The 16,243-nt window shown below is 42.3% G+C and overlaps 1 protein-coding gene across 1 annotated transcript; it reads left to right on the top strand.

The window, feature by feature from the left end:
• Positions 1-6,166: 6,166 nt before the first annotated feature.
• On the top strand, positions 6,167-6,835 carry LOC104128156 (claudin-8-like). The gene has a single exon (XM_009640892.1). It carries the CDS (start codon positions 6,167-6,169, stop codon positions 6,833-6,835), a length of 669 nt encoding a protein of 222 aa, XP_009639187.1.
• Positions 6,836-16,243: the final 9,408 nt, after the last annotated feature.

The raw sequence follows: 16,243 nt of genomic DNA, 5'->3' as shown, positions 1-16,243 counted from the left end.
CTTGTTTTTAAGTCAGTCTGCACATATCAGACTGTTTTCTGTCTTTTTTCCTTTCTCTCCCCTAACTTTTAGCCCAACACACGGTTATTAGATGTTCGTCCTTCTTCTAAAGTATTGCACTCCATGCTAAACTACGTATTTTGGATCTGTAATGAAAACAGCTACTGCTTGATCATGGGCAAAAAAGTTCATATTTTGACGGGCTACATAGTATGTTGCAATTAGGAATGGTGCTGGCTTGTCCTGAGGGCGGAAGCAGTGTGCCCACGCTGGTGAATCATTTGTGCCCTTGCAGGCTGTGGGCTGTCACTGTGCAGAGACACATCAGCCCCAGGAAGATGCATCAATGTGCAAAATTACAGTGACAGTGGTGCATCCTTGGAACTGCTACGATTCATGATGCTGGAGAGGGTGTTCTGAGAGCAAGTGACAAAAATTAATTGCTTCCAGCGAAACATGCCTGCTTTGGTCTCTGTGCCAGCACAAATCCAAAGTGATTTATGACTTCCAGGAAGACGTTCTTTTGTGTGAATGCAGGAACAGCTGGTTGGCCGGGAAGGGCTTCCCTTCTCTGCATCCTCTCCTCTCCCTCTGTTTGAAGGAGAACCAAGGTAAATTGGGAGATGACTTCTGCTAGCAACACAGGCCCAATGGGCAGGAGCTATGCTGCTCCTTCCTAGGGGACCCCTGGCTTGCCAGCCAGGGAAAGTCGGCCAGGGTGTCCCAGGGAAGAGGTGAATCCCAGTCCTAAGGAGAGAGGAGTAATGGAACATCCTGGCCAGAAGCACAGAAGTTTGAAAAAGGACTCTGGATTTGGGGAGAGAGAGAAAGGGGAGAGCGTGGGGGTAAGAGGGTGACCCTGTTGAGTGCTGAGATGGCAGGTTTGGGGGTGTCATTGGGTGCACAAGGTTGAGGCTGGTGGTGGTGGAGCTCAGGCTGCTAGGGTTTATTTTGGAGGTGGAGATTAACAGTGTAGTTCATTACATTCAGGAGGTGGGGTTTGGGAGAGGACAAAAAGTGAGGGGGGCAGGGCTGGTAAGGGAGGATCCCAAATTATGACTGAGAAAGATGGGGAAAAAAACCCTGTTCTTCAAAGTTTGAGACTTACTTGCTTAGTTACCCCCACTGCTTGGTTACTGGAAAGCTAGTTCAGGGGTTTATTACTATGCTGTGCTTCAAAAGCGATCTTGCTTGGGATTCTGAGCCTAGGAGCTTGTTTCTAGCAGTATCAGGTAGTCTAATAAAAGCTATTATCTCTTTCTACAAACCTTGCCTCTCATCTATCTTTAGGCCATCACTGCCACAACATACCTTCTCCTCTTTTTTTCCATTGGAGTAAATCATGTAAATAAAGGAGTTCCCCTGTGCTTCATCCAGCAATGGCCTAGCTGTATAGCCTGCTGCTAACCCTTATGAAAACAATCAATATTGACTCAGGAATTTGCCACTGTTATATTTCCAACAGCTTCTTGTGAACTGCGCAATCAAATGCCCCCCAAATATGTTTTGAACTCCTGTCATTAGACAGCAAAATAAGATAGTGCATTTTCTGGCAGGTTCTATTTCTATCAGGATGGCTGCTCCCTGTACTCACGTATTGAGGTGACAAATACCTTGTAAAAGCCTGAAGCAGTTTAGATGGATTAAATACTCAAAGGGGTATTTAATATTTTATTACTGTAGGGTTTTATTACACTGAACTCGAGTTCATTCACAGTGTCCAGGAGACAGGCTTCCTCAGACATGGAATATCATTAAGAGTTTGGCAGTTTTGTCAGGCTGTGAATTTCAGGCACGCTGAGGAAGATGACGGAAAATAAATATTAGTTCTTTTCAATTCAGCTGTCAGTCATGGGTTGCCTCAAAGCTAGAGTTAGAGGTCAGTGCCCAAGTACAGTGCCTGTTATGCATCTGGGGGAAATCACTCTCTAAGCTACACTGAGCAGATGTTCCTCTCACTCCAAAATGTGCCACGCTTGAAGAGAGGGGGAAGGAGATGTGCCTTCATCTTTTAACATATGTGCAGGCAGCAATATTAATGTTAGCACAAATAAAAAGGCCTCTGCTGGCTTCGGTCCATTTTCTCCTGAATTAAAACAGAATCAAAGTAATCTTTCACCTCACCAAGAGGCTCAAAATCCAGTAGTCAATCCAAATATCATAGACAGTAATGGAATCGTTAACTGGACTATGATTTCATTGACCAGCCCTTGTAAATAGCTGAAAATAAAGTGGTTAACCCAGCATGTAGTGAACGGACTGGTGGAAGCCGCAAGCAGGGAGGGACTGATGCCATTCACATGCGTTTCCAAAACAAATGATCTGCAGACAATCCTAACCCTATCTGTTGTACTCTTAAAGCAGATTTTACGCATAGAGGATGATCTAGGTCTGTGTGGCTTCACCCAGCACCTCTGCCCAAGGGGGTGGGATGCAGAGTGATGGCAGAGCCACAGCCTGCTGGACTCACCGTTGCCAGACTCTACAGGCGGTCAGGCAGCTTTGCAGCCTTACTGGAAAACTGCAGCCTCGGCAGGTTAAGAGACTTAACTGTAACTCCTAGTAATCACTCATCTAAAGTGTGCTTCTGATAAATCTGAATATTTGCCTATTCTCAAAATGTTACTGAACCTTAAATTTAACTCATTAGCCTGCAGTATAACCAACCCGTCTATTCTTGACAAGAGCTCATAATGAACTGTGTACATTATAGTTGTACATTTGTACAAGATTAAAGTCTATTTGTCTATATGTAGGTGCATGTGTATGTATAAGGACTCTAAAATTCAATGTACATAGAAGATATACAAAGAGGAATGAAACATGCTGTCTGGGAGGCAATTAAACATTTACATTATTGAAGCCTATAATTAATTGAGCACTGGGGATCATCAACAGGTTCTGGTAATCACGTGGACTGGAGATGCTCTGATTCCTCCTTTTCAAGGGGCATCAGGATTTTAAAAGGTAAGGAGTGAACAGAAGATATTGCGCCAGGAAAAGAGTCAAATGAACATCCTGATTTGAAGGGAAGGGAAAATGTAAATCTGAACAGAGATCCAGGGAATGATTAGGTGTAAAGGCTATGTGCCTCCTCAGTTGCCTGTTTTCCTCTTTGAAGGCAAATCTGGGAGTGTACCAGTTTGCATAAGAACTGATATTCCCGTCTTGAGGCAGGTAAGCATCCAAATAGTGTAACAGATGGGTGATACAGAATGAGGAGACTTCTGAAGTCTAGTCAGGTGTAAATGGGGTTTTCCTTTTATTTCTTCTCACCAAACACCAAAGCCATTCTATCTGCCATGCCCACTGTGTAAGCATGTATTTAATTTCTACCTTAAGAGCTGTCTGCTGTTCAGAGTGATTTTGAAGTAACTGAGTCAACTAAGCATTTCTTTCTGAGAGGTGAGGTGAGCCTTTAAATGGAGGTACAATTCTCTAGGTTATACAAGGGCATAAGAGCTCCCCCCAGGCTGATTCAAACACAGGACCTTTCTGCAAAGGATAGCTCTTCCAGCTATTAACAAAGCCAAGGACTCACTGGCATTTAAGAGGTTGATGAGATTTTCCAGTCCTCATGAGTTTCCAAGATATTGGTAGTGTTCCTTTTGATTTTTTTTTTTCCAAGCTGTCTCCTGTAGCTCATTTTCATTTCTGAAATTTATCTTCAAGTTTCAAAATGGCCATTTACTGGTTTTCCTTTCCTGCTTCCTTCCCCTCGGGTTTCAATAACAAGAACCATCCTGCCACTGGACACCACATGGGTGTTCCTCTCTTAGCCTACACCTACACTGGATGTCACTCACCGTAGGTACTACTTCCGATTAAAGACCAAAAAACCATTCAACCATTTAGCACTCTGGTTGTATTGCTACATAACCAGCATATGATGCATTTTAATAGTATTTCTGCAAGCAGTTTGTCTTCTACACAAACCATGCCCTGACTGACACAGAGTGTAATTTTTTGCATGACCTCAGTGGCTGGCCCTCCCAGAGCCATGTAAGGAAAAATGACTTCAGAGCAATCCTGCTAGGTAAGGCAGTCAGATAAACAGATTCAGGGCATTAGGCATGGTGTGTTCTCCAGCTGTATATACCTTCAAGTGCTGGCTGCCTGAAAATGTTGCACAAAGAGTTCTTCTGTTGAAAAAATGACATTTAAATGCTAGCTTTGAGAGGGCTTTCCCTCTCAAAAATAAGTTGATTTCTTTTTTGAAGTTAAAATGACAAATCAAAAAACAGTTTTGGGAATTCAGAGGTAAAAAAATCCTGCAAGACAAATGGAGACTGTACTCAAGTTGAATAGCATAGGTCTTGTGTGCAGTCTTCTTCTAAGGAAGCAGTCTCCTGCCAGAGAAAGGAGTTGCTTTTAGACAGGTAACTGTCTATAACTTCTGATTTCATCTCTACCACCTTCTCCTCCGTGGCACTGAGAGAAGTGCCTTCACTTTTCTGCATCATGGGATTCTTTTTTTATGTCTGCAGAAGAGTGATGCAATATTCATCTCTCTATAAGAACAAATTCGATAATGTATTTAGTTTCTAAAGGTTACATTTCACGTCTTAGCTGAAGACATTTTTTCTCTCCAGATTCTTGCTAGCAGACTTGAAGGCAAAAGTGAATTGCCCAAATCCCTTGGGAGCATTTTCCATGTGGACATGCAACATTATACTATATAACTTGCATTATCTGGCACTCCTTCCTCACAGTTAGTAACTGTAGGAAGGAGGGAAATTTGTGGGCTGTGAGTGGTTTAGAATGGGCAATTCACATTTAATGGGTTTTAGCTTTTGCTTTGAGTATGTTGTGTAGGCACCTAAGGCTGTAACAAAATTAATACCATCAAAGGCAGTGTCTGGTATTTCCAAACACACAGAGCCCACAACACTACAATCCACAAGCAATCGAAGAATATGTTGTTCTTCAACAGCACTCCTAGGGGCCTAGTGGGCCAACACTTCTTTTTTTACTAGCCCCGTTGGTTCAAAGAGCAGGAGCAACCAGAAACACATCAATTTCAGCAACGCCCATGAGTTACACTATTATCTCAAGGTAGGAAGAAGAAAGTGAAAAAACCATAATGAAGCAGTTATTCCCCACTTGCCCAAGGCAAATCAGTCTTTGGTGTGCGTTTTTGTCCAGGCTTGTAGCTATCTGTGCAGGCTGAGATACATGCTTATGGGAGGGATCTCTGACTTCTTTCAAGGTTCCTTGTACACTGAAAGAAAAGCTCATCCTTTTCATATTAGACAGTTGCCCACAGCCCCTCCTAATGTTACCTGGAGAAGGTTATTAGTATGGGACATAATGAAAACACTATCCTTCTAATGGGGAGAGAGTCTCATAGAGGATTATTTCCTAACAGCGACCTTACTCGTGGATTCAAAAGCAGAAGCTGTGAAACTCTGCCAGTTTTTTTCTTTGTTGTCCGTGTGAATTATGCAGCTGGTAGAGTAAAGCTTTGATGTTGATTGGAATACTTGACTTTCCTGTCCCTGTCTAATATCATGATTATACTTTTTTATTTGATCAAAACGAGGAATCTACATAAAAGAGCTACACCAAGTACCTCCTAGCTGGATGTAAAAAAAAAAACCCTTTTTCCCAGGGCTATAGCACTTGGAAAGTAAGTTCCACTCCAAGTCCAAGTTTAGCTTTTGTCATAAGAACAACCGTAATGACCTATTTTACATAATATTTTAACTGATGGAAGTTCAGACTTTCTGTACTAAATTTCAACATAGCTGCAATCTTGCAGTTAAGAAATTATTAGCCCTGCAATTAGGTGTCTTTAATTGAATCCCTGACGCTTAATTATAGCATCACTACAGACACACTATGAGAAGCAGTAAGATCAGCTATGACACACCTCTCCCAGTTTCCCATTGGCTGGAAACTTGTTAGGCTTGATGGGCAGGCGCTGTAGTCAGAGGGGATTTCAAAGCAAATAAATAGCAGGTCCTTCTAGGCAGTCAGAAATGGATTTCCACCTGTCTGAACCTCAGAACGGAGCGAGCTGCTTTTAACAAAACCCAAAAACTTGCCGTATGAGGAAACTACTGGAGAAAATATTCCCTCTCATACTTTATATATCTGCTATGAAAAAGTGATTTTGGAAGATTTTCTAGGCCACCTTGCTTGAGGTGTCTTTTTCAGAAGAAGCATGGCTTGCTGTGTGTTACAAATCACTGGTCTAATATTTGGAGGTGTTGGCATGGTCGGGACTTTGGCAGCCACAGTTATGCCGCAGTGGAGAGTTTCTGCCTACCTTGATGGCAACATTGTGGTGTTTGAGACCATCTGGGAAGGACTGTGGATGGACTGCATCAGCCAGCTGGGCATCAGGCTGCAGTGCAAATTCTACGACTCTGTCCTGGCTCTCCCCCCACCCCTGGAGGCGTTCAGAGCCCTCATGTGCATTGCGGTGGTCCTGTCAATCATTTCCTTTTTGATGGCTATTGTTGGTGTGAAGTACACTCATAGGACCAAGGAGGAACCCCAGGGCATCAGTATCTTCATACTGGCAGCTGGAGTTGCTTTTCTCCTGACAGGCATCTTCGTTCTGATCCCCGTGTCCTGGACCGGAGGTAGCATAATTCACGACTTCTATGATCCGCAAGTCCCTATGCCACTAAAACGAGAACTAGGAGCTGCTCTCTACGTGGGCTGGGTGAGCACTGCACTTCTCATCGCTGCGGGAGCAATGTACTGTAGCTTCTGGTGCTGGGCTGATACACCCTCAAAATCCAGGTATCCATTGCTTTCCAATCACAGATTGCACAAACCTGACTTTGCAGGAGGGCCAGCCCTGAGCGTGCATGCTTATGTGTAGTTGCTTCATGTGATCTTTCTGCTTAGCATATTGATATGTACTGATTGACTTCAGTGTCCAATTAAACTCTGAGTCTGTAATGGAGGAACCATTTTGTTCATTTGCTATTTACTATGGACACATATTTACTCTCTAACAGGCTTATAGGAAATGTTCTTACCCGGACATTGTGTTAGAGCACAGCCAGGAGAAAAATGTCACCATTTTATGGGGATGAAGAATGGCATGGGAGCAGCAGCAGCCAGGAGTCTCTCAGAGAAGACAAACAGCATATGGTTGGGCTGGAAGGGAGGCAGCTGCTGCGCAATAGCACCATTGCCTTCCCCTAAACCCATGATGTGAAAGGAACATTTCACTCTAAGGTAAAGTCTTTGTAAGGACTGCTCTAGAACAGTGGTGAGAAGCATGGAGCTGGCAGCATGGCTGAAGCAGCTGCTGAATGCATGGAGAAGCCACCAGCAATCTAACATCCAATATTGGCACACAGATGTTCATGCTCTCCCATCAGAGGCCTCTGTGATTGACCACGTATTTTGTTGATGCTTGTGGAAATGATGCATCCTTCTTATCTCTTCTGCAGGGCACAGAATCCAGCCCATGGAATAATAAAATTTTTAGTTACTTCACCAGACTTTGCCATGAATGTATTAGCTTTCTGTTGCTTGCTACCTCTCGTCTTTTATGACTTCTCCCATTCTATATGTCGCACCTTCTCTTCTATAAAATTCAGGACAGACCACCTGCCTTTATGCACTTTAAAGCACCGTGCTAATGTAAAGCCTAATTAAATGAGCCAGGCAATGTAAATGTGTAATCCCCACTTGCCCGTTGGAGGATCAGGTGTTCCTGCTTACATCTTCCATCACACCCACAAAAGCCAAGCCCTGATGTTGTTGTGACTGTTTTGTGTTCGCAAGACTTATTTGAAAATGTAGACTGAGCAGCCTGATGCCTGTCTGCCCATTGTGCAGAACTCAACAGCATTTGCAGCTGGGCATTTTTTTTTTACAGCTGAAGACTTGGAACCTGCTTTTGACAGTGTCCATGTCACAACGTCAATAAATGGTGAAAGAAGGACCAGCTCAAAACATTTTTTCTGGTTCTTTACATGGTAGTAACGGATGGTACCATTTCGCTGATAATTTCATGGCACAGCTACTGAGTTTGATCCTTTTCTGTGCCTGTGACTGGTAGCTGAAAAAAAGACTTCATGAGTTGAGCAGAGCAATGCCTCTCTATATTCATTTGAGCTGCATTTAATTAAACAAGCCTTTTATTAACTTGACTTCAGATGAACATAAATGAAACAGTGCCACCGAACACGGATATTCATTACATATATTAACTAACGTGTATTTACCTTTAAGACAACCAGCTCAGATCTTTTAGTGGGAATTTTCTAGTCACCAGAAAACAGGTTTAATGTATCCTGCTCATCACTTGAGCAGTCCAATCAGCACTTATTAATTCCAGATGAGCCTTTAAGACAACATTTGTAGTACCAAAACATGTATTTTTTATGTTGTCTTATAGCTGCTGCTGTCTGTCACAGCAGCTGTCATTGGGTCAGGCAGCTCATTTTGCTGGAGTCATTCTGTTGACTTTGGTAATAATTTATACTACCCTGAGGACCTCCACCTATTATTTTATTGTATTTATGTCCTATAATACATATTTTGCTTAATAAGGAGCTACTTGGTGAGTAAGCCAGAATTGCACTTTTTGGATTCAGATATGACATTTGTGATTAACAAAGCAGAGGATGAAGACATTTGCAATGCAAATTTGATATATATTTATATGTAAGTAATGGATTTAAATGATGACGTCTTCAGTATAATGCAACTTTATGCAGATATAAGTGCTTAAGAAGTAATTAAGTGCAGTTTTCTATAACGTTAATTAAAGGATCCTGAATGCTTTCACTATCAGTGAGTTCATCTAGAAATCAAATTTGAGCTGGGTGTGCCTTTTACACTAGTAACTTTGTTTTCAAAGAGTTGCAAGATAAAACTGCTTTATTCGAGCAGTTAGCATTAATTTCAAAGAAAACCTAAGCTTTTTACATCTAACATTAACACCTGATGGCTGCATATTGCTCCATTTCTCTCTTTTACCAGTTGATCAAAAGATGAGCTCAAACAAAATCTCTAAGCTCAGACAACCTTGTGCTTGCATGTGGGTTTGGAATCTGACCTCGATTCCAAGCACACAGCTAGGCTGGGCTGCTGCTTGGATGTCTGGGGCTTTATTGACACAAATGGCCATTTCTGGTGATGTGATTTAGCACTTTAGACTCACTCAAATATGCTTAAGTGTCTGTGACACTAAAATTTCTGAATTTGATGCAGGAACAAATTTCTCATAAGAAGCTAATCTGCAAGAGATGTAACACAGTGGTTAACCTTCTCCCTTTGAACAGAACAGAAATTCCTTTATTGTGGATTCTGGTGGGGAAGACCCCGTAAAGATGATTATTAGGTATTTTACCTCTGTAGGCAAGGAATGCATTTGGCTGAGTAAACTATGGGTGAATTTGTGTCTGCTAAGGGAGACAGAGTTTTTTCTTCTTCCTTCTCCCCCATTCAAAACCTGTGATGCTCAGAACTCACTAGTTGGAAGCTGCAGTTTGGAGGTATGGGTAAGAAAAGTAAGTTTTAACAGCTTTAACAGAAAACTGTGGTTGAGCTTTGGAAATAAACTGCTGCTGTTCATGAGTTTTCTGAGAGTAATGGGAAGAGCTTGGCTTGAGGGGACTGATGGAGGAGCTTGCACATATCTCTAGTGCCCAAGGCTGCACCTTCTACCTTCTGTCTGCTGCTCCAGGAGAGCTCCTGCCCCTTCTGGGTTACACCAAGCCAGACCTGGTCTCAGGTAACCCCGAGTGTCTGAGGCAACTCTTGGAGCTTATTTAGGTGGCTGAACATGTCCTTCCCAACTGAGACAGGTGAGGAGAGGATGTTTGGGAACGTGTGTAATGTAGCAAAGACATTTAGGGAAAGGGCCACTTCTTCACTGTAGGGTGCAGGAGCGTTGTGGAAACAGAGCGTGGGTTGCACACCACGTGATGGAGGACTGAGTGGAAGCAGGGTGTGAATAATCACTATTGACTGGACTTTTCTCTCAGAAGAAAAGGCCTGACATGTGGGTGTCATTTGATGTGGATGGGCCAGGGATTACTAAAATGTTGTGTCAGGTTTTCATGTGCTGGAGCTCTGCTTTCATTGAGGAGTGGAGGCAGTAAACTTGCTTTAGTGCTTCACATTCCTCTAGGCACAACTGTCAGAAACTTCAGGCCTGCTGTATTTGTTAATAACAACTGATAAAATATTGTGGTTAAATATCTAGTTTAATATCCTGATGCTATCATATACTTTAATATTTTGTGATTTCAGGACAAAATTACTTCGGAAATAAATACGAATAGCTGAGATTTTGCTATGTATTTGAAATAAATGTATGAACCCTTCAGTGTTTTTTTTTTCTTTTTTTTTTTTTTTCTTTTACCATTGTATCATTGTTTCTTTTTTATATTAAAGTGAATGAATGTATTTCCCCATTGCCAGGGAAAGACAGCTTCAGTATTTTTATAATGTCCTTTTTTGATTCAGTCTTCGTTTTTACATTATGCTTTGGGTTTTGCTAGATAATAAACAAAGTGGGTCTGATTCCTTGGGAAATAAAATACACAAAACTGATTTAGTACTGGCTTCCAAGACTTGCTTATAAGAAGTTTCCTGAAGCAAATCGATATTTCAAAAGCTGGTCCTGAAATGTATATTCATCTCTGAGATGAAAAGAAAAGATTCTGGAGCAAACAATCCACCACTAAGATGCAGCCAAGGGAATATATTTATGGCAAAAATGATGGCTTAGCAAAACATTTCATTATAAGAGAAAGGTGAATCAGACAGGTTTTGAGACAAACAAATGCGTCCAGTCATCTGTCCTGATATGCAGAGACAAAGCTCTGTGTGAGGGACATTAAGACTAAATGAGTTTATGTTAAAAAATGTTACAACTCTGCTGAAAAACAGCGTGAGTACTCACAAAGTCAGAAAAGGGCGCTTGATTGTGTCCTTCGGATTGACTGTAACCATCCTTTTGAAAAAGGCACAAGAGGTCTTTTCAGGGGAGTCCTACGTCATCTTTGAAAACTGGGACGGTGCTGACCCACCAAATGAACAACTCCTTTCTTTTGTATCTGGTATGGAAATGCTCTCTGGCTTACAGGCTTTGCTTTCCTGATTTGAGTCTCAGAGTCTGTGTAAGACTAACTTGACACTTCATGACTACTTTAAGGAACAAAGAGCAAAAGAAAACAAGAAATACCCTGATAAGGGTAGGACATTTTCAGCTGAAAAGGTCTGTGTCAGTGCTTCTTGCGTTCAGTTGCCACTTGCAGAAAATGTTCCAGCTGTCAGTGAGGACAAACAAAAAATATTCAAAAGCACAAGATTTCATTTTTAGCGACATCAAGGAACAGAACTGGTTAGAGGAAGGGTTGTGACAGGAGTATTAACAAGCCATGTACACCCGCAGAGTCGGCATCAGAGTGTTCAGTTCTAGGGATCAGAATGGATTGAAGATGGTGAGTACTCAGTGACAATCTAACCAGTTGCATAATTTTTAAAATAATTAAAGGAAAAAAAGAAAATACTATATTGAACTCAGCTGTTTGTACCAGAAGAAAAGCAGAACACAAAATGTTACTTGAGATTCTCATCCCTACACTTCCAGCTCTTTAAAAATGAAAGAGTGAGCTAATTTTACCATTAGGCTTTTTATTCTTTTACCTAGTCGTTTGCCTGTCCCTCCAAAAAGGCTTCTCACTTGAATGTGTCATCACCTGAACAGTTTGAAATTTTGAGGTGTTCTAGAAAAGTAAACTTTACCATCCTTTTACTTTCCGCTACCAGGAGCAAGTGTGCGTGTGCTGATGCAGAGACTCTGCATTGAAGTGACACTGCTCTTCAAAGCGCCTCCTTCATGTGGGCCCTGCAAACCAGAACGAATCTTGCTGGTAAGATGAGTTTTAAGAAGTGTCATTTTAATCAAGGATTCTGGATCTGTCTGTTATCCAGGAGTGCTCACCACTCGAGTTGTAATGATTGCTGCAGCGACAAGGGAAGCAAAGCCAGGGAATCTGGATGCAGCTCTGAGGATGGAACTGACAGAATTGCCCCAAGATGTTTGAGCTAGTTATCGTTCATCCTCACGCATGTACACTTCCCTTGTCCCAGTAATTTCCAAGCAAACACTACCTGTGTTTCAGTCACTAGAGATGAATTTGTCATGCAGTTTCCTTCAGCATTCCTCCTTTCTTTGTTTAAACATTGCTCTTCATCTAAACAACAACAAAAAAAGCGCTCGCAGCAATTTAACTGACAAATCCAACACCTTTGTGCAAAAAAGACGGTTCAAAAATAGAAACCATAAACCCATCGAGTTCTGTTCCCTGCATCAGCATCGGTCAAACTGAATAATACATTAAGCTTGGTAAATCTCTGTTGCCCACTTCTGCTATAGACCTTAATCTGTGGTCTTTGTCTCAGTTACCGTGAAGTAGTCCCTGATTGCCAAATGACAAAGATGATGAGTACATTAGTGTTTCAGCTTCTGTCTGATGGATGAGTGACTGACAGAATGATAAGCAATGTTTATTCATTCAGAGTTTCTACTGTAATGCCAGATGGTGCTGGGAGATAGAAAATAATCTCTAGACCCCAACAAACATTGCCTCACATACTGTCACATTCATACTGAATTTAGCAAAAATTGGCGACATAAACTCCATGTGTTGAAAAGTATATTGTTAACCAAGTCCTTTTTGCGAGGCCAAGTTTGAAAGGTTAGTTTGAGTCCTAGTCTCTCACTAGCCCACCCAAAATGCCAATCGCAAGCTCTTCTTAAACCAACCTGGTGCTTGCTGCAGCCATGGCAAGGGGAGATGCGGAGAAGGTCGACACTGATGATAGAGCTTCTGCCTGCAGCCCCAGGACAGAGGACACAGGATGACAGACTGCCTTTGTAGTGCTCTAAAGGAAGAGCATGCTCCTTCCCTCACCTGAATGTGCCCTTGTGGTGGGTTACCTTGGCTGGCCAAGACCTGGATGCCACCCAGGCTCTCTCTCACTCCCCCTCCTCATACTCTTCCCCTGCTCCATCGTGGTCTCTCCAGGGGCTGCAGGGGTGCCTGGAGCACCTCCTCACCCTCCTCCTCCTCTCCCCTCAGGGCTCACAGAGCTGTTTCTCACATTTTTTCCCTCATCCCTGGCTGCCAGGCAGCATTTTTCCCTTTCTTACCCAGGCTTTCCCTGAGGTGCCGCCATGGTGGCTGCGGGGCTCAGCCACTGGAGCTGGCTGGAACCAGCTGTGTCCGGCATGCTGCAGCCCTGTCCTCTCCTCACAGGGTCCTCCCTGAAGCCCCCTGCCAGCCCCTGGGCACCTACAGCCAGTACAGCCCCACTGAAAATTTCCTTCTAGGGTGCAGTGGTGATGGGTGATGTGGGGCCATCAAGGTGGTGCTCATGCCATGGATGCGCACACCCGCCTCTGTCCCCTCTGCAGCAGAGGTACAGCACAGGTTTCCAGATGTCTGGGCCACTGCTCTGGGATGTGCCTTCTCTCCACCAGTGTTTGCCCCTGCTTCCCAAGTCTACTTTTGTGCATGTCTCTTCAAACAGGAAAATGCAGTGATTTTCAAAGTAATTATCAAGAAACGGAGTTTATGGAGCAAGGGATTTGACTTGACAAGGGATGTGTACAAGACGATGAAGTGTCGGTTAACAGAGGCAACAAAATTTACTGACCTGCCTCTGAGCAGAGCAGCAGTGACTTCTTCTCCCTGGGCTTACTGCACCCATTACCTGTTTTTGTGCCACCCAAAAAGCTGTTTGACACCCCACAGCTTGGAAACACTCCACTGCCAAGAGCTAATTACATGCTAATCTTTCTTTGAGTGGTGCCTATGACAAAATATCCTTCAAGAGACACTTGAGCATTCCTGTGCAATGCACTGTTCATAAACCCATGACTCAGCATACCTGGTGGTATCAGCACATCATTTCAGACCGATACCATTTCACCTGGAGAGCCAAAACACCCTTAAAACCTTTCAGGGTGAAATAAAGGTATAGGCATGCAAGACTTCAGAGATAAATGTTCAAGTTGTTTTAGTACACTTGTGTGTGAAGAGTGAGTAAGTTCGGAGTTCAAAGTTTATTGAAGCCAATGGAAAGGTTCTTGTTATGACCAATAGATCTTTTAAGCATCAGACGTGTCAGCATCAGTTATAGTTAATTGGGATCGGCTGTCAGTGGTCCTGGAGATTCTTGTTCAGTTGCTCAGAGTTTCATAGGGGTGGATAACACCCTGCAACTGCCTGCTGAAATGTGGTGTTGGGTGTTCTTTCTCCTTTGGCATTTCTGGAACAACCCCCCCAACCCCTCATGTATGCACATGTGCGCGCACAGAGAGACAGTGGTAGAGACACGATGGCCACTGAAATTATTTTCCATAATTTAAAAAGTGTTTCCAGATGACACAATCTGTTACATCATTGGTAGACTAAATGTTGCTAAACATGGAGATTTCCCAAAGATTAGAAGGACATAATCAACTACAGTTTACTCACTCTGTATTTACTTCCCTAATTAGCACTTGAAAATCCACCCCTCCCTTTAAGATACATTTTGGGATTTTTTCTAATTATGTTGTCCTGTCAGCAAGGGAGTTAATGGATTCAGGTTTCATCCAGGTTGGCTTACTATTCCCCTTACGGTGGCTTGTGCTATGGGGCAGCTGGACACATGCGGTGCAAGCTGCCAGATATCTTCTCCAGTGGGTAGGAGACATGGATGTGGGGCTGAGCACAGCCACCCTCAGTCCCCCCACCCCGAGATCTACTGCCACTTGCCTCTCCCTCCATGGTGGTGCTTTTTTTTTTTACTTTCTTTAAACATTTTCCCTGAAATCTGTAGTAACTCATTTATCCTTGAGGCTTTGACCCCTGTGTCAAAAAGGATTGAAACTGGCCGACAGGTACTAGGGTTACTGGGGAAGCTGGACAGACAGACGTAGAAGACTATTTTTCATTAGAAGGAGAGCTGAAAAGATGTTTTTAATGAGGTCTGACACTACCATATTCTCCTACTTCATTTATGTGGTAGAATATGTGGTTCCTAGCACTTCTGTGAGAATTACCCTAGTTAGTTAACTTCAACCCCCAAACCAGCAGACAACAAAAGATAATCTTTTTCACAGGATCTAGGTTAGCAAGGGTTATTAGTGTCGTCTTTTCTTTCTCTAAATGACTTAGCAAGAATAGATTCTTTTTTAATGCCAGAGTGCTGCAGAAATCTTTCCAACAACGTGACGTAAAACTCTCATATCCAGGCTTTTTTATCTTCCCATCACACTTTAAATAATATGTCAAGGCATTTATTATTGAACTTTCATTTTACATTGTATGCCTGTGAGTGTATGCAGTTGGTTGCATAAAAAGTTATCAGCTGGCATCAGCAGAATAAAATAGTGGCATCCACATGTTGGAATAATGTCATGTTTTTGACTATGCAGCTTGCTTCACTAGCAGAGCACTGCTGCTCCAGGAAAACAATGCAATGACACTTTAAAAGTGATTACTAATATTCTATATTAAGAGAAGGAAATCCAGAAAGAGAAATGGCCAGGTTTTTGGTTTATTGGTCATGATTTCTTCAGGTGAAGACAAAATCATACCTTGATGAAAGCCATAAGGCCAATGACTTATGTAAGACCTGATGACTGAACAGTACCAGCAAAGTAGAAGGAAAATAGAAAGGTCAAATTATTAGCTGGATTAATAACTAGAACTTCAGTTGGGCTAAAAACTGTTTATCAACAGGATTTTAGAACAGCTGAAAAACTGGGTTTGTACTGCTCTAGAATGTTTACTTTTTCCCCCGATTTTGGTCAATATGATGAATTGATCTTCAATTAAGGGAGAAGGTAGGATGACCCAGGGGAAGGGCCGAAAAACCAATCTCTTTTAAATATTGATAACATTTTACATAATAGTCAAACTATGAAAAGCTCTTACCCTTTATAATAGATAACTATTAAATTTTACTAGGACATAAGTTGTTTTATTTTTCAAGCTAATTACAGAAACAGGGATCGTATGTGTAGTTGAATGAATTCAAAGTGCTCTTTATTTTTTCAGAAGCATGCTTAGCAGCAGCAATAATGCCATTGCTAGCCACAGGAAGTGTATTGAGGTCTAAATCAATCAATCAATCAATCTTAATAATGACTGAGAACAAAATTCAACTTTCAGTATAGGGGAGTTCTTGTTAGAAAGATGAATTTCCTGCCCCTTTTTAGCTAGCCCCCCCCCCCCCCCCGCTGCTATGTTTTTTTGTCTCC

Source organism: Egretta garzetta, unplaced genomic scaffold (assembly GCF_000687185.1).
Source record: "Egretta garzetta isolate BGI_Z169 unplaced genomic scaffold, ASM68718v1 scaffold45, whole genome shotgun sequence".
Lineage (NCBI taxonomy): Eukaryota > Metazoa > Chordata > Aves > Pelecaniformes > Ardeidae > Egretta > Egretta garzetta.
Note: the sequence above shows the minus strand (reverse complement) of the source record. Positions and strands in the feature narration are given on the sequence as shown.

Bases quoted from the DNA above. Each gene is read 5' to 3' on its own strand.
- LOC104128156 (XM_009640892.1), top strand. From the start codon at position 6,167: ATGGCTTGCTGTGTGTTACAAATCACTGGTCTAATATTTGGAGGTGTT.